General features: G+C 50.0%; 1 protein-coding gene across 1 annotated transcript in view; it reads left to right on the plus strand.

Annotated features, from left to right (window-relative positions):
• scrib (scribble planar cell polarity protein) overlaps nucleotides 1-16016 on the plus strand; it is a 271485-nt gene that overhangs the window by 41547 nt on the left and 213922 nt on the right. Inside the window, exons 7-9 of the mRNA XM_070880275.1 lie at nucleotides 4507-4581; nucleotides 5253-5397; nucleotides 6161-6279. Of these exons, the coding sequence (XP_070736376.1) occupies nucleotides 4507-4581; nucleotides 5253-5397; nucleotides 6161-6279 (339 nt within the window). The remainder of the gene's footprint in view (nucleotides 1-4506; nucleotides 4582-5252; nucleotides 5398-6160; nucleotides 6280-16016) is intronic.

The following is a 16016-nucleotide window of genomic DNA, read 5'->3' on the forward strand; positions in this document are numbered from 1 at the left end:
CATAACCCAGGGCCGACGAGGGAAATATCCCCTGGAGTAATCTGCACCCCCCCTCGGGCAATGGAAACCGTGCAGGCCCTCGCCTGGACCCAGTAATATCGACAAAGACACTGGCCTTCTCTGGGATACGATCTCAGCCCCAGTCAGGAAGCGCTCCAGCTCCCTCTGGAAGGCCGAGAGTCAGTGCCCACACACTGCCAGGCAGTGTATTGCAGAGATTGCTGCTCTCTGGGACCATCATCAGCAGCAGTCCCTCAGTGTCGAGGATGACTTGCTTCCACACGAACAATGAGTACTCAGCTGACTGATGAACTCATTTTAAACGGTGGAAGAGGCCTGTGCGTGGATTCTTTTAACGTGGGGTGACCGTTGCACCCCAGCCACCACACGGGCTTGACAGAGCGAGGTCTTGGTCCAGTGGCAAGGGGATCCTACACCACTGGAGACCAGCTCTGCTGCATGGGCCAATACATACACACACACTCAAACATACTCCGACTGTCCCTCCTTCCTCCCTCCCACAGGGCCCCTCGCTACGTGGAATTCACAGTACGCAGTGTGAGCCTCACGCCCTCACAGCCTCAACAATATATTCCAGAGACTGGCGGCTCTCTGGGGATAGAGGGACTGTCCAACACCCAGGTCTAGTCCCACTCTGACATTTTGGTAGGACGAATGAGGAGGGACCATGCTCACGAGGTGGTACAATTTTAAAGGGGATGCACAAACATAGATCTGGGGGTGTTTTGTACAAATCTTTGAAGGTGGCAGATTAACAAAGTAGTTAATAAAGCGTATGGAATCCCGGGCTTTATAAATAGATACACACACACACACACACACACACACACACAGAGTGGTAGAAGTTTGCAACTCTCTTCCGCAAATGGCATTTGATACAAGATCAATTGTTAATTTTAAATCTGAGATCAATAGATTTTTCTTCACCAAAGGTATTGAGGGATATGGGCCAAAGGCAGGTATATGGAGTTAGGGCGCAGATCAGCCCTGATCCCATTCAATGGAGGAGCAGGCTCGAGGGGCTAAATGGCCTCCTGTTCCTAATGTACAAAAGCAAGGAAGCTGTGATGAACCTGTATAAAACCCTGGTTAGGCCCCAACTGGAGTATTGTGTCCAATTCTGGGCACCACACTTTAGGAAGGATGTGAAGGCCTTAGAGAGGGAGCAGAAAGGATTTACAAAAATGGTTCCAGGGCCAAGGGACTTTAGTTACCTAGCTAGACTGGAGAAGCTATAGACAGAAACAGACAGGCTAAGTGAGTGGGCAAAAAATTGGCAGTATAATGTGGGAAAATGTGAGGTGATCCACTTTGGCAGAAATAATAGAAAAGCAAATTATAATTAAATGGAGAAAAATTGCAAAGTGCCACAGTACAGAGGGACCTGGGGATCCTTGTGCATGAAATACAAAAAGTTGGTCTGCAGGTATAGCAATTGATCAGGAAGGTAAATGGAATGTTGGCCTTTATTGCAAGGGGGATGGAGTATAAAAGCAGAGAAGTCCTGCCACAGGTTTTTGGTGAGGCCACACCTGTGTACAGTTTTGGTCTCCGTATTTAAGGAAGGATATATTTGCATTGGAGGCTGTTCAGAGAAGGTTCACTCAGTTGATTCCGGAGATGAGGGGGTTGACTTATGAGGAAAGGTTGAGTAGGTTGGGCCTGTACACACTGGAGTTCAGAAGAATGAGAGGTGATCTTATAGAAATGTATAAGATAATGAGGGGGCTTGACAAGGTGGATGCAGAGAGGATGTTTCCACTCATAGGGGAAACTAAAACTAGGGGACACAGTCTCAGAATAAGGGGCCGCCCATTTAAAACTGAGATGAGGAGAAATTTCTTCTCTCGGAGGGTTGTAAATCTGTGGAATTCTCTGTCCCAGGGAGCTCTGGAGGCTGGGACATTGAATATATTTAAGGCGGAGATAGACAGATTTTTGAGCAATAAGGGAGTAAAGGGTTATGGGGAGCGGGCAGGGAAGTGGAGCTGAGTCCATGATCGGATCAGCCATGATCTTATTGAATGGTGGAGCAGGCTCGAGGGGCCGTATGGCCTACTCCTGCTATTTCTTATGATGTTAAGCTGGGCTTGTTCTCATTGGAGCAGAGAAGGTTGAGAGGAGATTTGATAGAACGTTTAAAATCACAAAGGGTTTAGACGGAGTAAATAAAGAGAAACGGTTCCCAATGTCTGAAGGGTTGATAACCAGAAGGTGACAGACTTAAGGTGATTGGCAAAAGAACCAGAGGCGACATGATGTCAATCTTTATCATGCAGCGAGTTATTGTGATCTGGAACACATTGCTTGATAGGGTGGTGGAGGCTGATTCAATAGTAACCCTTCAAAAGGGAATTGCGTAAATACGTGACGGAGAAAAAGTTACAGGGATATGGGGAAAGAGCGGGGGGAGTGGGACTAACTGAATTGCTCTTCGAAAGAGCCGGCGCAGACTGGACGTGCCGAGTGGCCTCCTCTGTGTTGCACTGTTCTATCGTTCTCCAACAGCATAAACCCGTGTCCCCTGCTCCTCCTCAATCTGTGAACCTTTTCCATGGCCACTATATCCTCCACTATGTTGGGGGTCTGAAACTGCGCAAAGTACTCCTGTTGCGGTCTAACCAGCGACCTGTACACTGACAGAATGGTGGCCTTTGGTTTATACTGTGTGGTTCTATTAATTCAACCCAATACCCTGTTAGCGTTCGCTGCAGATTTTCTACATTGGTCGTGAACCTTCAGTGATCTGTGCACAATAACACCCAGATCTTTATCTCTCTCAACCTCTTTCAGTATTGTTTCCTGCAGATGATGCGTGTATTCTATGTTGGCCCGACCAGCATGCATGGCAGTCCACCTTCAGTTCGGTTCGAGTTTCATTTGAGTTGAGACTGATTATTGTTTCTGCTGAGGTGGTCGATGCTGTAACTGAGTGCGTTGCTGAGACACTGCAGCTCGACAGGCATTGGCGGGGGACTGGAGTCATGTCTCGGCCAGACCACATCCATTGTTGGGGGATGCGGGCCTGTGTCGAACAGCCTTAATATGTTTACTGTTTTGGGGGGCCGGGGGCTGACTGACATGCTTGTCTTATATGCCCTTGTACCTCTGGCCCCAGGGGTCCCTGTTTAGGAGCTTTGCCTGTGATGTCTCTATACAGTTAGTGTGCGGGCATCGGTATGCGTACAGTACGTGTGAGGGCGCAGGTCTGCGTACGGTACGTGTGAGGGCGCAGGTCTGCGTACGGTACGTGTGAGGGCGCGGGTCTGCGTACGGCACATGTAAGGGCAAGGGTCTGTGTACGGTACGTGTAAGGGCAAGGGTCTGTGTACGGTACGTGTGAGGGCGCGGGTCTGCGTACGGCACATGTAAGGGCAAGGGTCTGTGTACGGTACGTGTGAGGGTGCGGGTCTGCGTATGGCACATGTAAGGGCAAGGGTCTGTGTACGGTACGTGTGAGGGCGCGGGTCTGTGTATGGTACATGTGAAGGCACGAATGGGTCTGTGTACAGTACATGTGAGGGCGCAGGTCTGCGTACGGTACGTGTGAGGGGGCGTGTCATAGAAACATAGAGAATAGGTGCAGGAGTAGGCCATTCGGCCCTTCGAACCTGCACCGCCATTCAATAAGATCATGGCTGATCATTCACCTCAGTATCCCTTTCCTGCTTTCTCTCCATACCATTTGATCCCTTTAGCCGTAAGGGCCATATCTAATTCCCTCTTGAATATATCCAATGAACTGGCATCAACAACTCTCTGCGGTAGGGAATTCCACAGGTTAACAACTCTCTGAGTGAAGAAGTTTCTCCTCATCTCAGTCCTAAATGGCCTGCCCCTTATCCTTAGACTGTGTCCCCTGGTTCTGGACTTCCCCAACATCGGGAACATTCTTCCCGCAACTAACCTATCCAGTCTCATCAGAATTTTATGTTTCTATGAGATCCCCTCTCATCCTTCTAAACTCCAGTGAATACAGGCCCAGTCGATCCAGTCTCTCCTCATATGTCAGTCCTGCCATCCCAGGAATCAGTCTGGTGAACCTTCGCTGCACTCCCTCAATAGCAAGAATATCCTTCCTCAGATTAGGAGACCAAAACTGAACACAATATTCCAGGTGAGGCCTCACCAAGGCCCTGTACAACTGCAGTAAAACCTCCCTGCTCCTATACTCAAATCCCCTCGCTATGAAGGCAAACATACCATTTGCCGCCTTCATCTGCAAACTTGGAGATATTACACTCAGTTCCTTCATCTAAATCATTGATGTATATTGTAAATAGCTGGGGTTCCAGCACTGAGCCCTGCAGCACCCCACTGGTCTGCGTTTAGTTTGTGTAATTGGTCGTGGCTTGTCAAGAATCTGCAGATTTTGCGGATTTTGAAGTGCACAGTACTAATCCTGTTGTGAATAAATGTTGCCTAGACTCCTGGGTGTGTGACAGTGACTCACCCACTCACTCACTCGTGTTTCTTGTTTTGCAGCCGGACACTTTAGGAGCTCTGCCAAATCTGCGGGAACTATGGCTGGACAGGAACCAGCTCACTGCACTGCCACCGGTAAGAAGGTTTGCACTGGAGCTGCAGAAAACTCCCAGACTATGGTAGTGATCAAGGGAACTCCAGTAAACAGAGGCAGACTGTCACCTCCATCACACTGTCAGTGATGAGGTATCACCAATTTACAGCAGTCACTCAGAGATAGGGAGACATTTCTTCACAGGGCTGATGGAGCACAGAATGCTTTACGAGTGGTTGAGGAGAAGACCTTTGCATGTTTTACGGGAAAATTGGATAAATATTTGAAGATCGATAAAAATACAGAGCTATGGGGAGAGCAGGACAAGTGGGATCAGTTTGGGATTGATACAGGGCTATGGGGAGAGAGCGGGGCAGTGGGATTACTTTGGGATTGATACAGGGCTATGGGGAGAGAGCGAGGCAGTGGGATTAGTTTGGGATTGATACAGGGCTATGGGGAGAGAGCGAGGCAGTGGGATTAGTTTGGGATTGATACAGGGCTATGGGGAGAGAGCGAGGCAGTGGGATTAGTTTGGGATTGATACAGGGCTATGGGGAGAGAGCGGGGCAGTAGGATTAGTTGGGGATTGATACAGGGCTATGGGGAGAGAGCGGAGCAGTGGGATTAGTTTGGGATTGATACAGGGCTATGGGCAGTGGGATTAGTTTGGGATTGTGTGACGTGAGTCATGCTCTGTTCCCTGTTCCAGGAACTGGGAAACCTGAAGCGCCTGGTTTGTCTGGACGTTTCTGAAAATAAACTAGAGATGCTTCCGAGCGAGATCAGTGGGCTGGTGGCACTCACTGATCTGCTTCTGTCCCAGAACCCCCTGGAGTCTGTACCAGACGGCCTTGGTAAGTGAAATGCGTGGGTAGGGGCGGTACTGCAGGGGTAGAGGGATATCTGGTCTGGGGGAGGGAGTGTGGGGACCCCTGGTCTGGGGGGAGGGGCTGCAGGGACCCCTGATCTGGTGGTTGGGGGGGGGTGGGTGTGGGGCGGCGGTTTGCAGGGACCCCTGGTCCGGGGGGAAGGGCTGCAGGGACCCCTGGTCCGGGGGGAGGAGGTGCAGGGACCCCTGGTCCGGGGGGAGGAGGCGCAGGGACCCCTGGTCCGGGGGGAGGAGGTGCAGGGTCCCCTGGTCCGGGGGAAGGGCTGCAGGGACCCCTGGTCCGGGGGGAGGGTTTCAGGGACCCCTGGTCCGGGGGGAGGGGCTGCAGGGACCCCTGGTCCCAGGGGAGGGTTTCAGGGACCCCTGGTCCCGGGGGAGAGGGTGCAGGGACCCCTGGACCGGGGGGAGGGGCTGCAGGAAGCCCTGTTCTGGGGGGAGGGTTTCAGGGACCCCTGGTCCGGGGGGAGGAGCTGCAGGGACCCCTGGTCCCGGGGGAGGGTTTCAGGGACCCCTGGTCCTGGGGGAGAGTGTGCAGGGACCCCTGGACCGGGGGGAGGGGCTGCCGATGGTAAATCCGGCTGATGCGTGACCTGTGAGCTGTGATGTTGGGTAGGCGGAATGCCCAGTGTGTGGACACTGAGCTGAGACCTGCGCTCAGGCCTGTGCGGGGCTGTTCTTGTTGGGGTGGTGTTGCGACGAGCTCTGTCTGAGATCTCCTGTGGTTCCAGGCCAGTTGAAGCAGTTGTCCATTCTGAAGGTGGATCAGAACCGGCTGACTCAGCTAACGGAGGCGGTGGGGGAGTGCAGCCATCTGACGGAGCTAATCCTCACCGAGAACCTGCTCACGGTAAGTGCAGTCATCACTCAGCTACACCCAGTTTGTGCAATATCCAGTCCCACATGTTAAACATCTGCCTGTCCCTGGAGCTGTGGGATTGTTTGTACCTGTGGGTTTAGCTTGGGGCAGTTGATGCAGGGTCCTTGAGTACTGGCACTCTCATCTCCAAGTCAGACGGTCATGGCTTCGAGCCCCGCTCCAGGGATTTCAACACACGATCCAGGTTGACAGTACTGGGGGAACGTCGCACAGTCGGAGGGGCAGCACTGGGGGAGTGCCGCACTGTCGGAGGGGTAATACTGGGGAGCGTCGCACTGTCGGAGGGGCAGCACTGGGGGAGCGTCGCACAGTCGGAGGGGCAGCACTGGGGGAGTGCCGCACAGTCGGAGGGGCAATACTGGGGAGCGTCGCACTGTCGGAGGGGCAGTACTGAGGGAGTGCCGCACTGTCGGAGGGGCAGCACTGGGGGAGCGTCGCACAGTCGGAGGGGCAGCACTGGGGCAGCATCGCACTGTCGGAGGGGCAGCACTGGGGGAGCGTCGCACAGTCGGAGGGGCAGCACTGGGGGAGCATCGCACTGTCGGAGGGGCAGTACTGAGGGAGTGCCGCACTGTCGGAGGGGCAGTGCTGAGGGAGCGCCGCACTGTCGGAGGGGCAGTACTGAGGGAGTGCCGCACTGTCGGAGGGGCAGTACTGAGGGAGTGCCGCACAGTCGGAGGGGCAGTACTGAGTGAGTGCCGCACAGTCGGAGGGGCAGCACTGGGGGAGCGTCGCACTGTCGGAGGGGCAGTACGTAGGGAATGCCACACTGTCGGAGGGGCAGTGCTGAGGGAGCGTCGCACTGTCGGAGGGGCAGTGCTGAGGGAGCGTCGCACTGTCGGAGGGGCAGTACTGAGGGAGCGTCGCACTGTCGGAGGGGCAGTACTGATGGAGTGCCGCACTGTCGGAGGGGCAGTACTGAGGGAGTGCCGCACTGTCGGAGGGGCAGTACTGAGGGAGTGCCGCACTGTCGGAGGGGCAGTACTGAGGGAGTGCCGCACTGTCGGAGGGGCAGTACTGATGGAGTGCCGCACTGTCGGAGGGGCAGTACTGAGGGAGTGCCGCACTGTTGGAGGGGCAGTACTGAGGGAGTGCCGCACTGTCGGAGGGGCCGCACTGTCGGAGGGGCAGTACTGAGGGAGTGCTGCACTGTCGGAGGGGCAGTACTGAGGGAGTGCCGCACTGTCGGAGGGGCCGCACTGTCGGAGGGGCAACACTGAGGGAGTGCCGCACTGTCAGGGGGACAGTACTAAGGGAGTGCTGCAATGTCGGACGGGCAGCACTGTTGTAGGTGCTGTCGTTTGGCTGAGGCATTAAACTGAGGCCTTGTCTAGCTTCTCAGGAAGATGTAAAAGATCCCATGGCACTATTCGAAGAAGAGCAGGGGAGTTAATCCCGCTGTCCCGGGCAATATTTGATTGTAAACAAGCATCACTAAACCAGCTGATCTGGTCATTATCACATTGCTGTTTGTGGGAGCTTGCTGTGCACATATTAGCTGCTGCGTTTCTTAGATTCCACTTCATTGGCTGTGAAGCGTTAAGAAAATGGTCGCGGGCACTTAGAAATTCATAACATGACTCGGCAGAATCAGCATGGTTTCATGAAAGGGACGTTGTGTTTGTCACATTTATTAGAGTTTTTTGAGGATGTAACTAGCACAATAGATAAGGGGGAACCAGTGGATGTAGTATATTTGGATTTCCCAAAGGCATTCGATAAGGTTCATGGGATTCCATCACTTTCCAACCCTACCTCCTGTGCCCACCCCTGGTAAAAGTTCTCTCCCGACTCTCGTACAGCTGCACATCAACTCCCAACTGTCCAGCCTTTGGTCCTTCATTCACCGTGACATTTCTGCTCAGTCACACCCTCACTGCCACGTTTGATGCCCTAGCCCCTGTTAAACCCATTACTCTCTCTCACCCTGGCCCTTTCCCCTGGTACGGCCCTGATCTTCGCTCCCTTCAGTCCAAGGAAACGGACACGGCGGACAACTGGTTTAGCTATTCACTGCCGGATCTGGCTGGACCCACATAAACCACTATCAGGTCCTGCTCTCGTCTACCAAAATCTCTCACTATTCCAGAATCATTCCGGAATGTCAAGATAAACCCAGGCTTCTATTCTCCACTGCTAACCCTCCTTTTAAACCCCTCCCCCAGTCTCGTATCTCACCTCCGACAATAAGTCTTTGTCTCTGAGGTTGAGACCATCCGATCAGCCGCCTCTTCCCTTCCTTCCGCTGGACCACCGGACCAAACTTCCTCTGAGGCTCCCCCCCCCTGAACTAGCCCTGACCTCTCATCTTTCTCCAGTTTCTCTCTGATCTCTGCTCTTCACCTTTCCAATCTCATCCTGTCCAAGCTTGAGAAGTCAAGGCCAATGATATTGTTCCTTCCCTCCTCCCTTCCTTCCTCAGGGCTGTGTAATCTGCTGTCACTGAACTGCTATGGTTTTGTTTCTCCACTTGGATTGGTCTATTCGGTGATACACTCTTGTGGGGTGATTATCGTATCAGGAAGGGCATCTGAGCTGGAGATATCTTCCATTTCATTACCGGGATATCCAGTGTCGTGTGTATAACCACAAGTGTACTCCCTAACCTTTAACTGAATCAGCTAATTTGGCTACAATCTGATTCCTTTCTTAAAGCTACATTTGGAGCCAGTTGAACAATCAGTTGATTTTCTACCACTACCTGACCCCAGCGCTCTCAATTCTATAATTGCTGGCAATGCCTAGTGACTGGACAGGTTAGATGCAGGAAGAATGTTCCCAATGTTGGGGAAGTCCAGAACCAGGGGTCACAGTCTAAGGATAAGGGGTAAGCCATTTAGGACCGAGATGAGGAGAAACTTCTTCACCCAGAGAGTGGTGAACCTGTGGAATTCTCTACCACAGAAAGTTGTTGATGCCAGTTCGTTAGATATATTCAAGAGGGAGTAAGATATGGCCCTGACAGCTAAAGGGGTCTGGAGAGAAAGCAGGAAAGGGGTACTGAGGTGAATGATCAGCCATGATCTTATTGAATGGTGGTGCAGGCTCGAAGGGCCGAATGGCCTACTCCTGCACCTATTTTCTATGTTTCTATGAAGAAATAAATAATGTCTCAGAAATGCTCGGAAACCAAGGGTCTAGTGAGCAAGAGGAATTAAAGGAAATGATTATTAGTAAGAAAATAGTGCTGGAGAAACTAATGGGACTGAAGGCAGATAAATCCCCAGGGCCTAATGATCTGCATCCCAGAGTACTAAAATAGGAAGCCACGGAAATAGTAGATGCATTGGTTGTCATCTTCCAAAATTCTATAGAATATGGAACAGTTCCTGCAGATTGGAGGATAGCAAATGTAACCCCACTATTTAAAAAAGGAGGGAGAGAGAAAACTGGGAACTACAGAACGGTTAGCCTAACATCAGTAGTAGGGAAAATGCTGGAGTCTATTATAAAGGATGTGATAACGGCACACTTAGATAATATCAACGGGATTAGACAAAGTCAACATGGACTTATGAAAGGAAAATCATGTTTGACAAACCTGCTGGAGTTTTTTGAGGATGTAACTGATAGAATAGATAAGGGAGAACCAGTGGATGTAGTGTATTTAGATTTTCAGAAGGCCTTTGATAATAAAGTCCCATATAAGAGGTTAGTGTGCAAAATTAAAGCACATAGGATTGAGGGTAACGTATTGGCATGGATTGAAAATTGGTTAACTGACAGGAAACAGAGAGTAGGAATAAACGGGTCTTTTTCGGGGTGGCAGGCAGTGACTAGTGGGGTATCACAGGGATCAGTGCTGGGGCCCCAGCTATTCACAATCTATATAAATGATTTAGATGAGGGAACCAAATGTAATATTTCCAAGTTTGCTGAGACACAAAACTAGGTGGGATTGTGAGTTGTGAGGAGGATGCAAAGACGCTGCAAGGCGATTTAGATAGGTTGAGAGAGTGGGCAAACACATGGCAGATGCAGTATAACGTGGATAAATGTGAAGTTATCCACTTTGGTAGGAAAAACATAGACAAAGTATTATTTAAATGGTGATGGCTTGGGAAGTGTCGATGTACAGAGGGACCTTGTACACCAGTCATTGAAAGCAAACATGCAGGTACAGCAAGCAGTTGGGAAAGCAAATGGTATGTTGGCCTTCATTGCAAGAGGATTTGAGTACAGAAGCAAGGATGTCTTACTACAGATATACAGGACCTTGGTGAGACCGCACTTGGAGTATTGTGTGCAGTTTTGGTCTCCTTACCTAAGGAAGGATATACTTGCCATAGTGCAGCGAAGGTTCACCAGACTGCATCCTGAAAAGGTGCCCGCATCGTGATGTGCGTACAGTCTATTGCTCCCTGCACCTTGGGGAAGTTTGCAATTCGGTAGAATCCGACAGCCCTCTCACTCTGTGCCTCCCTGGTCATGGGGAAGCTGATCAAGTCCCTCCTGTGTGCGTACAGGGCTTCAGTGACCTGTCTAATGCAGCAATGTGTGGCATGCTGAGACAGACCGCAAATGTCGCCAGCTGAGCCCTGAAAAGAACTTGAGGCGTAGAACGACAGTGACTTTGACCTCGATGGACAGTGCAGTACTGATGATGCTGGCAGGCTGCAGATCTCCCCTTATGAGCTGGCATACCTCAATGATAACCTCTTTGTGGAAGTGCAGTCTCCGAAGGCAGGTGGTGTCAGGCAAGTCGAGGTAAGAATGCTTGTCCCTGTACTTGCGGGGGGGTGTAACGTCTGGTCCTCCTCATTAGTCTGGCACGTCTTACATTGGGCACATAATGCTGTGGAGCGTACGTTCGGCCATCTCGAGTCTGCAGCATGTAATTAGTCATCAAGAGAGGGTGAGAAAGGACAGACCCCATTGCAATAGCTCTCTGTTTTCCACCGATGAAGACACCTATTACATTTCAGTTGTCCACAGTATGATAAAGATGTTTGTACAGATGTTCACCTCACCTCCAAATACCTCCAGACTACATCCAAACTCCCCCGAGGTTGAAGCAGAGCAGCCTTTTAAATGATGCGATATGTGATTTAGAATAAGGCGTCCATAATGCTGAGAGCGGTTCCAGTTAGTTCCACTTTTTCCCGGCGGTTTTTTGGGCGAGCGATATCGTGGGCGAGATGTGTACGCGGTGGTGAAAGTGACGCAGGGCGATCTCCTGGTCATTAGTTTCGGTAAATATGCTCTTTACGACAAAATAAAGTGGGCGGGTGGTATTATTGAATCTCGGCGTTAATTACATGTGGAAAGCAATGCTGGCCGATATTATGGGCGTTGATTCTGATGATTACGCCCCAAAAAAGTGGGCGGGCGGTATTTTTTCCTGGTGTTGCACACATGGGGAAAGTAACGCTCGGCGATATGTGTTGGAAAATTTTGGCGTCAGTTTCCATTTTGTGGCTAAATGGCCGATATCTGGGCGTTGTACGTCATTTCAGCGGCTAAATGGACGTTAAGTGGGTGCTATGCATGAAGTGGAAAATCTAGCCCAATGTTTCTGTGTTTCCTGCTCCCTCGACCCTCTTCCCACCAAACTGTTGATCACCCAACTTCCTTTTCTGGTTCCTATGTTCGCTGACATTGTTGACGCTTCTCTCAACAATTGTACATCCCTGTCTGGAAGTAAAAATAAAACGGGGAAGGTGGCTCAACCGTGGCTAACAAGGGAAATTAAGGATAGTGTTAAATCCAAGGAAGAGGCATATAAATTGACCAGAAAAAGCAGCAAACCTGAGGACTGGGAGAAATTTAGAATTCAGCAGAGGAGGACAAAGAGTTTAATTAGGAGGGGGGAAATAGAGTATGAGAGGAAGCTTGCCGGGAACATAAAAACTGACTGCTAAAGCTTCTATAGATATGTGAAGAGAAAAAGATTAGTGAAGACAAACGTAGGTCCCTTGCAGTTGGATTCAGGTGAATTTATGATGGGGAACAAAGAAATGGCAGACCAATTGAACAAATAATTTGGTTCTGTCTTCACGAAGGAAAACACAAATAACCGTCCGGAAGTACGAGGGGACCGAGGGTCTAGTGAGAAGGAGGAACTGAAGGATTCCCTTATTAGGTGGGAAATTGTATTGGGGAAATTCATGGGATTGAAGGCCGATAAATCCCCGGGGCCTGATAGTCTGCATCCCAGAGTACTTAAGGAAGTGGCCCTAGAAATAGTGGATGCATTGGTGATCATTTTCCAACAGTCTATCGACTCTGGATCAGTTCCTATGGACTGGAGGGTAGCTAATGTAACATCACTTTTTAAAAAAGGAGGGAGAGAGAAAACGGGTAATTATAGACCGGTTAGCCTGACATCAGTAGTGGGGAAAATGTTGGAATCAATTATTAAAGATTAAATAACAGCGCATTTTGAAAGCAGAGACAGTCAACATGGATTTATGAAATGGGAAATCATGCTTGACAAATCTTCTGGAATTTTTTGAGGATGTAACTAGTAGAGTGGACAAGGGAGAACCAGTGGATGTGGTGTATTTGGACTTTCAGAAGGCTTTTGACAAGGTCCCACACACGAGATTGGTATGCAAAATTAAGGCACATGGTATTGGGGGTAATATACTGACGTGGATAGAGAACTGGTTGGAGGACGGGAAGCAGAGAGTCGGGATAAATGGGTCCTTTTCAGAATGGCAGGCAGTGACTAGTGGAGTGCTGCAGGGCTCAGTGCTGGGACCCCAGCTATTTACAATATACATTAATGATTTAGATGAAGGAATTGAGTGTAATATCTCCAAGTTTGCAGATGACACTAAACTGGGTGGCAGTGTGAGCTGTGAGGAGGACGCTAAGAGGCTGCAGGGTAACTTGGACAGGTTAGGTGAGTGGGCAAATGCATGGCAGATGCAGTATAATATGGATAAATGTGAGGTTATCCACTTTGGGGGCAAAAACAGGAAGGCAGAATATTATCTGAATGGCGGCAGATTAGGAAAAGGAGAGGTGCAACGAGATCTGTGTGTCATGGTACATCAGTCATTGAAAGTTGGCATGCAGGTACAGCAGGCGGTGAAGAAGGCAAATAGTATGTTGGCCTTCATAACTAGGGGTTTTGAGTATAGGAGCAGGGAGGTCTTACTGCAGTTGTACAGGGCCTTGGTGAGGCTTTACCTGGAATATTGTGTTCAGTTTTGTTCTCCTAATCTGAGGAAAGACGTTCTTGCTATTGAGGGAGTGCAGCGAAGGTTCACCAGACTGATTCCCAGGATGGCTGGACTGACATATGAGGAGAGACTGGATCGACTGGGCCTTTATACATTGGAGTTTAGAAGGATGAGAGGTGATCTCATAGAAACACACAAGATTCTGACGGGACTGGACAGGTTAGATGTGGGAAGAATGTTCCCGATGTTGGGGAAGTCCAGAACCAGGGGTCACAGTCTAAGGATAAGGGGTAAGCCATTTAGGACCGAGATGAGGAGAAACTTCTTCACTCAGAGAATGGTGAACCTGTGGAATTCCCTTCAGAGACAGTTGTTGATGCCAGTTCGTTGGATATATTCAAGAGGGAGGTAGATATGGCCCTTCCGGCTGAAGGGATCAAGGGGTATGGAGAGAAAGCAGGAAAGGGGTACTGAGGGAATGATCAGCAATGATCTTATTGAATGGCGGTGCAGGCTCGAAGGGCCGAATGGCCGACTCCTGCACCTATTTTCTATGTTTCTCTCCTCAGGTACTGTCCCCCCTCTCCCTCAAATCTGCCGTCATCACCCCTCTCCTCAAAAATCAATCCTCCTTCCCTCCGCCCTTGCAAACTATTGCCCCATCTCCAACTTCCCTTTCATCTCCAAAGTCCTTGAATGTGTTTTTTCCTCCCAAATCCGTGCCCATCTTTCCCGCAATTCCATGTTTGAATCCCTCCAATCCGGTTTCCGTCCCTGCCACAGCACCGAAACGGCTCTCATCAAAGTCACAAATGACATCCTTTGTGACAGTGACAAAGGTAAACTATCCCTCCTCGTCCTTCTCGACCGGTCTCGACCTTTGTCAGACTGCTTGTCCGACATCCTGTTCCGGATGAGCAGAAATTTTCGCCAATTGAATATTGGGAAGACCGAAGCCATTGTTTTCGGTCCCCCGTCACAAACTGCGTTCCCTCGACACTGACTCCATCCCTCGCCCCAACTAAGCATAACTAACACTGCCTATTTCCCCCTCCGTAACATCGCCTGATTCCGTTCATCCATTGCTAAAGCCTTCACCCGTGCCTTTGTTACCTCTAGACTTGACTATTCCAACGCACTCCTTGCTGGCCTCCCACATTCCACCCTACGTAAACTAGAGGTGATCCAAATTGTCATATCTGGCACCAAGTCCTGCTCACCCTGCACCCACTGTGCTCGTTGATCTACATTGGCTTCCGGTTGAGCATAGTCTCGATTTCAAATTTCTCTCATATTCTTTCAAATCCTTCCATGGCCTCGCCCCTCCCTATCTCTGTAACCTCCTCCAGCCCCACAACCCCCCCCCCCAGATGTCTGCCCTCCTGAGCATCCCTGATTGGTGGCCGTGCCGAGGTCCCAGACTCTGGAACTCCCTGCCTAACCCTCTCCACACTTCTACCTCTCTTTCCTCCTCCAAGATGCTCCTTAAAACATACCTCTTTGACCAAGCACCTGCGCCAATTTCTACTGTGCGGCTCGGAGTGAAATTTTAATCGCATAATACTCTTGTGAAGCGCCTTGGGATGTTGCCCCACATTAGAGGTGCTATATAAATACAAGTTGTTGTTGTAATGTGTTAACATGGATAGAGGATTAGTTAACGGACAAAAAACAGAGAGTAGGCATAAACTAATCATTTTCAGGTTGGCAGGCTGTAACTAGTAGGGTGTCGCAGGGATCAGTGCTGGGGCCCCAGCTATTTACAATCTATATTAATGACCCAGATGAAGGGACCGAGTGTAATGTAGACAAGTTTGCTGATGATACAAAGCTAGGTGGGACAGTTAGCCGTGAGGAGAACACACAGAGCCTGCAAAGGGACATAGACAGACTGAGTGAGTGGGCAGTAAGGTGGCAGATGGAGTATAATGTGGGGAAATGTGAGGTTATTCACTTTAGTAGGTAGAATAGAAAAACAGACTATTTTATAAATGGTGAGAAACTTTTAAATGTTGGTGTTCAGAGAGATTTGGGTGTCCGTTGTGCAAGAAACACAGAAAGTGAGCGTGCTGGTACAGCAAGCAACAAGGAGGCAAATAGCATGTTGTCCTTTATTGCCAGGGAGTTGGAGTATAAGAGTAAGGAAGTGTTGCTACAATTGTACAGGGTCTTGGTGAGACCACACCTGGAGTACTGTGCACAGTTCTGGTCTCCTTATGTAAGGAAAGATATACTTGCCTTGGAGACGGTGCAACGAAGGTTCACTGGATTGATTCCTGGGATCAGAGGCCTGACTTATGATGGAGAGATTGTGTAGATTGGGCCTATACTCTCTGCAGTTCAGAAGAATGAGAGGTGATCACATTGAAACATACCAGATTTTGAGGGGGATTGACAGGTTATATGCTGAGAGGTTGTTTTTCCCCCGGGCTGGGGAGTCTAGAACAAGGGGTCACAGTCTCAGGATAAGGGGTCGGCCATTTAAGACGAAGATGAGGAGGAATTTCTTCACTCAAAGTTGTGAATCTTTGGAATTCTCTGCCCTGAAGAGCTATGGAGGGTCAGTGAATATATTCA

This window comes from Pristiophorus japonicus, chromosome 5 (assembly GCF_044704955.1).
Source record: "Pristiophorus japonicus isolate sPriJap1 chromosome 5, sPriJap1.hap1, whole genome shotgun sequence".
NCBI lineage: Eukaryota > Metazoa > Chordata > Chondrichthyes > Pristiophoridae > Pristiophorus > Pristiophorus japonicus.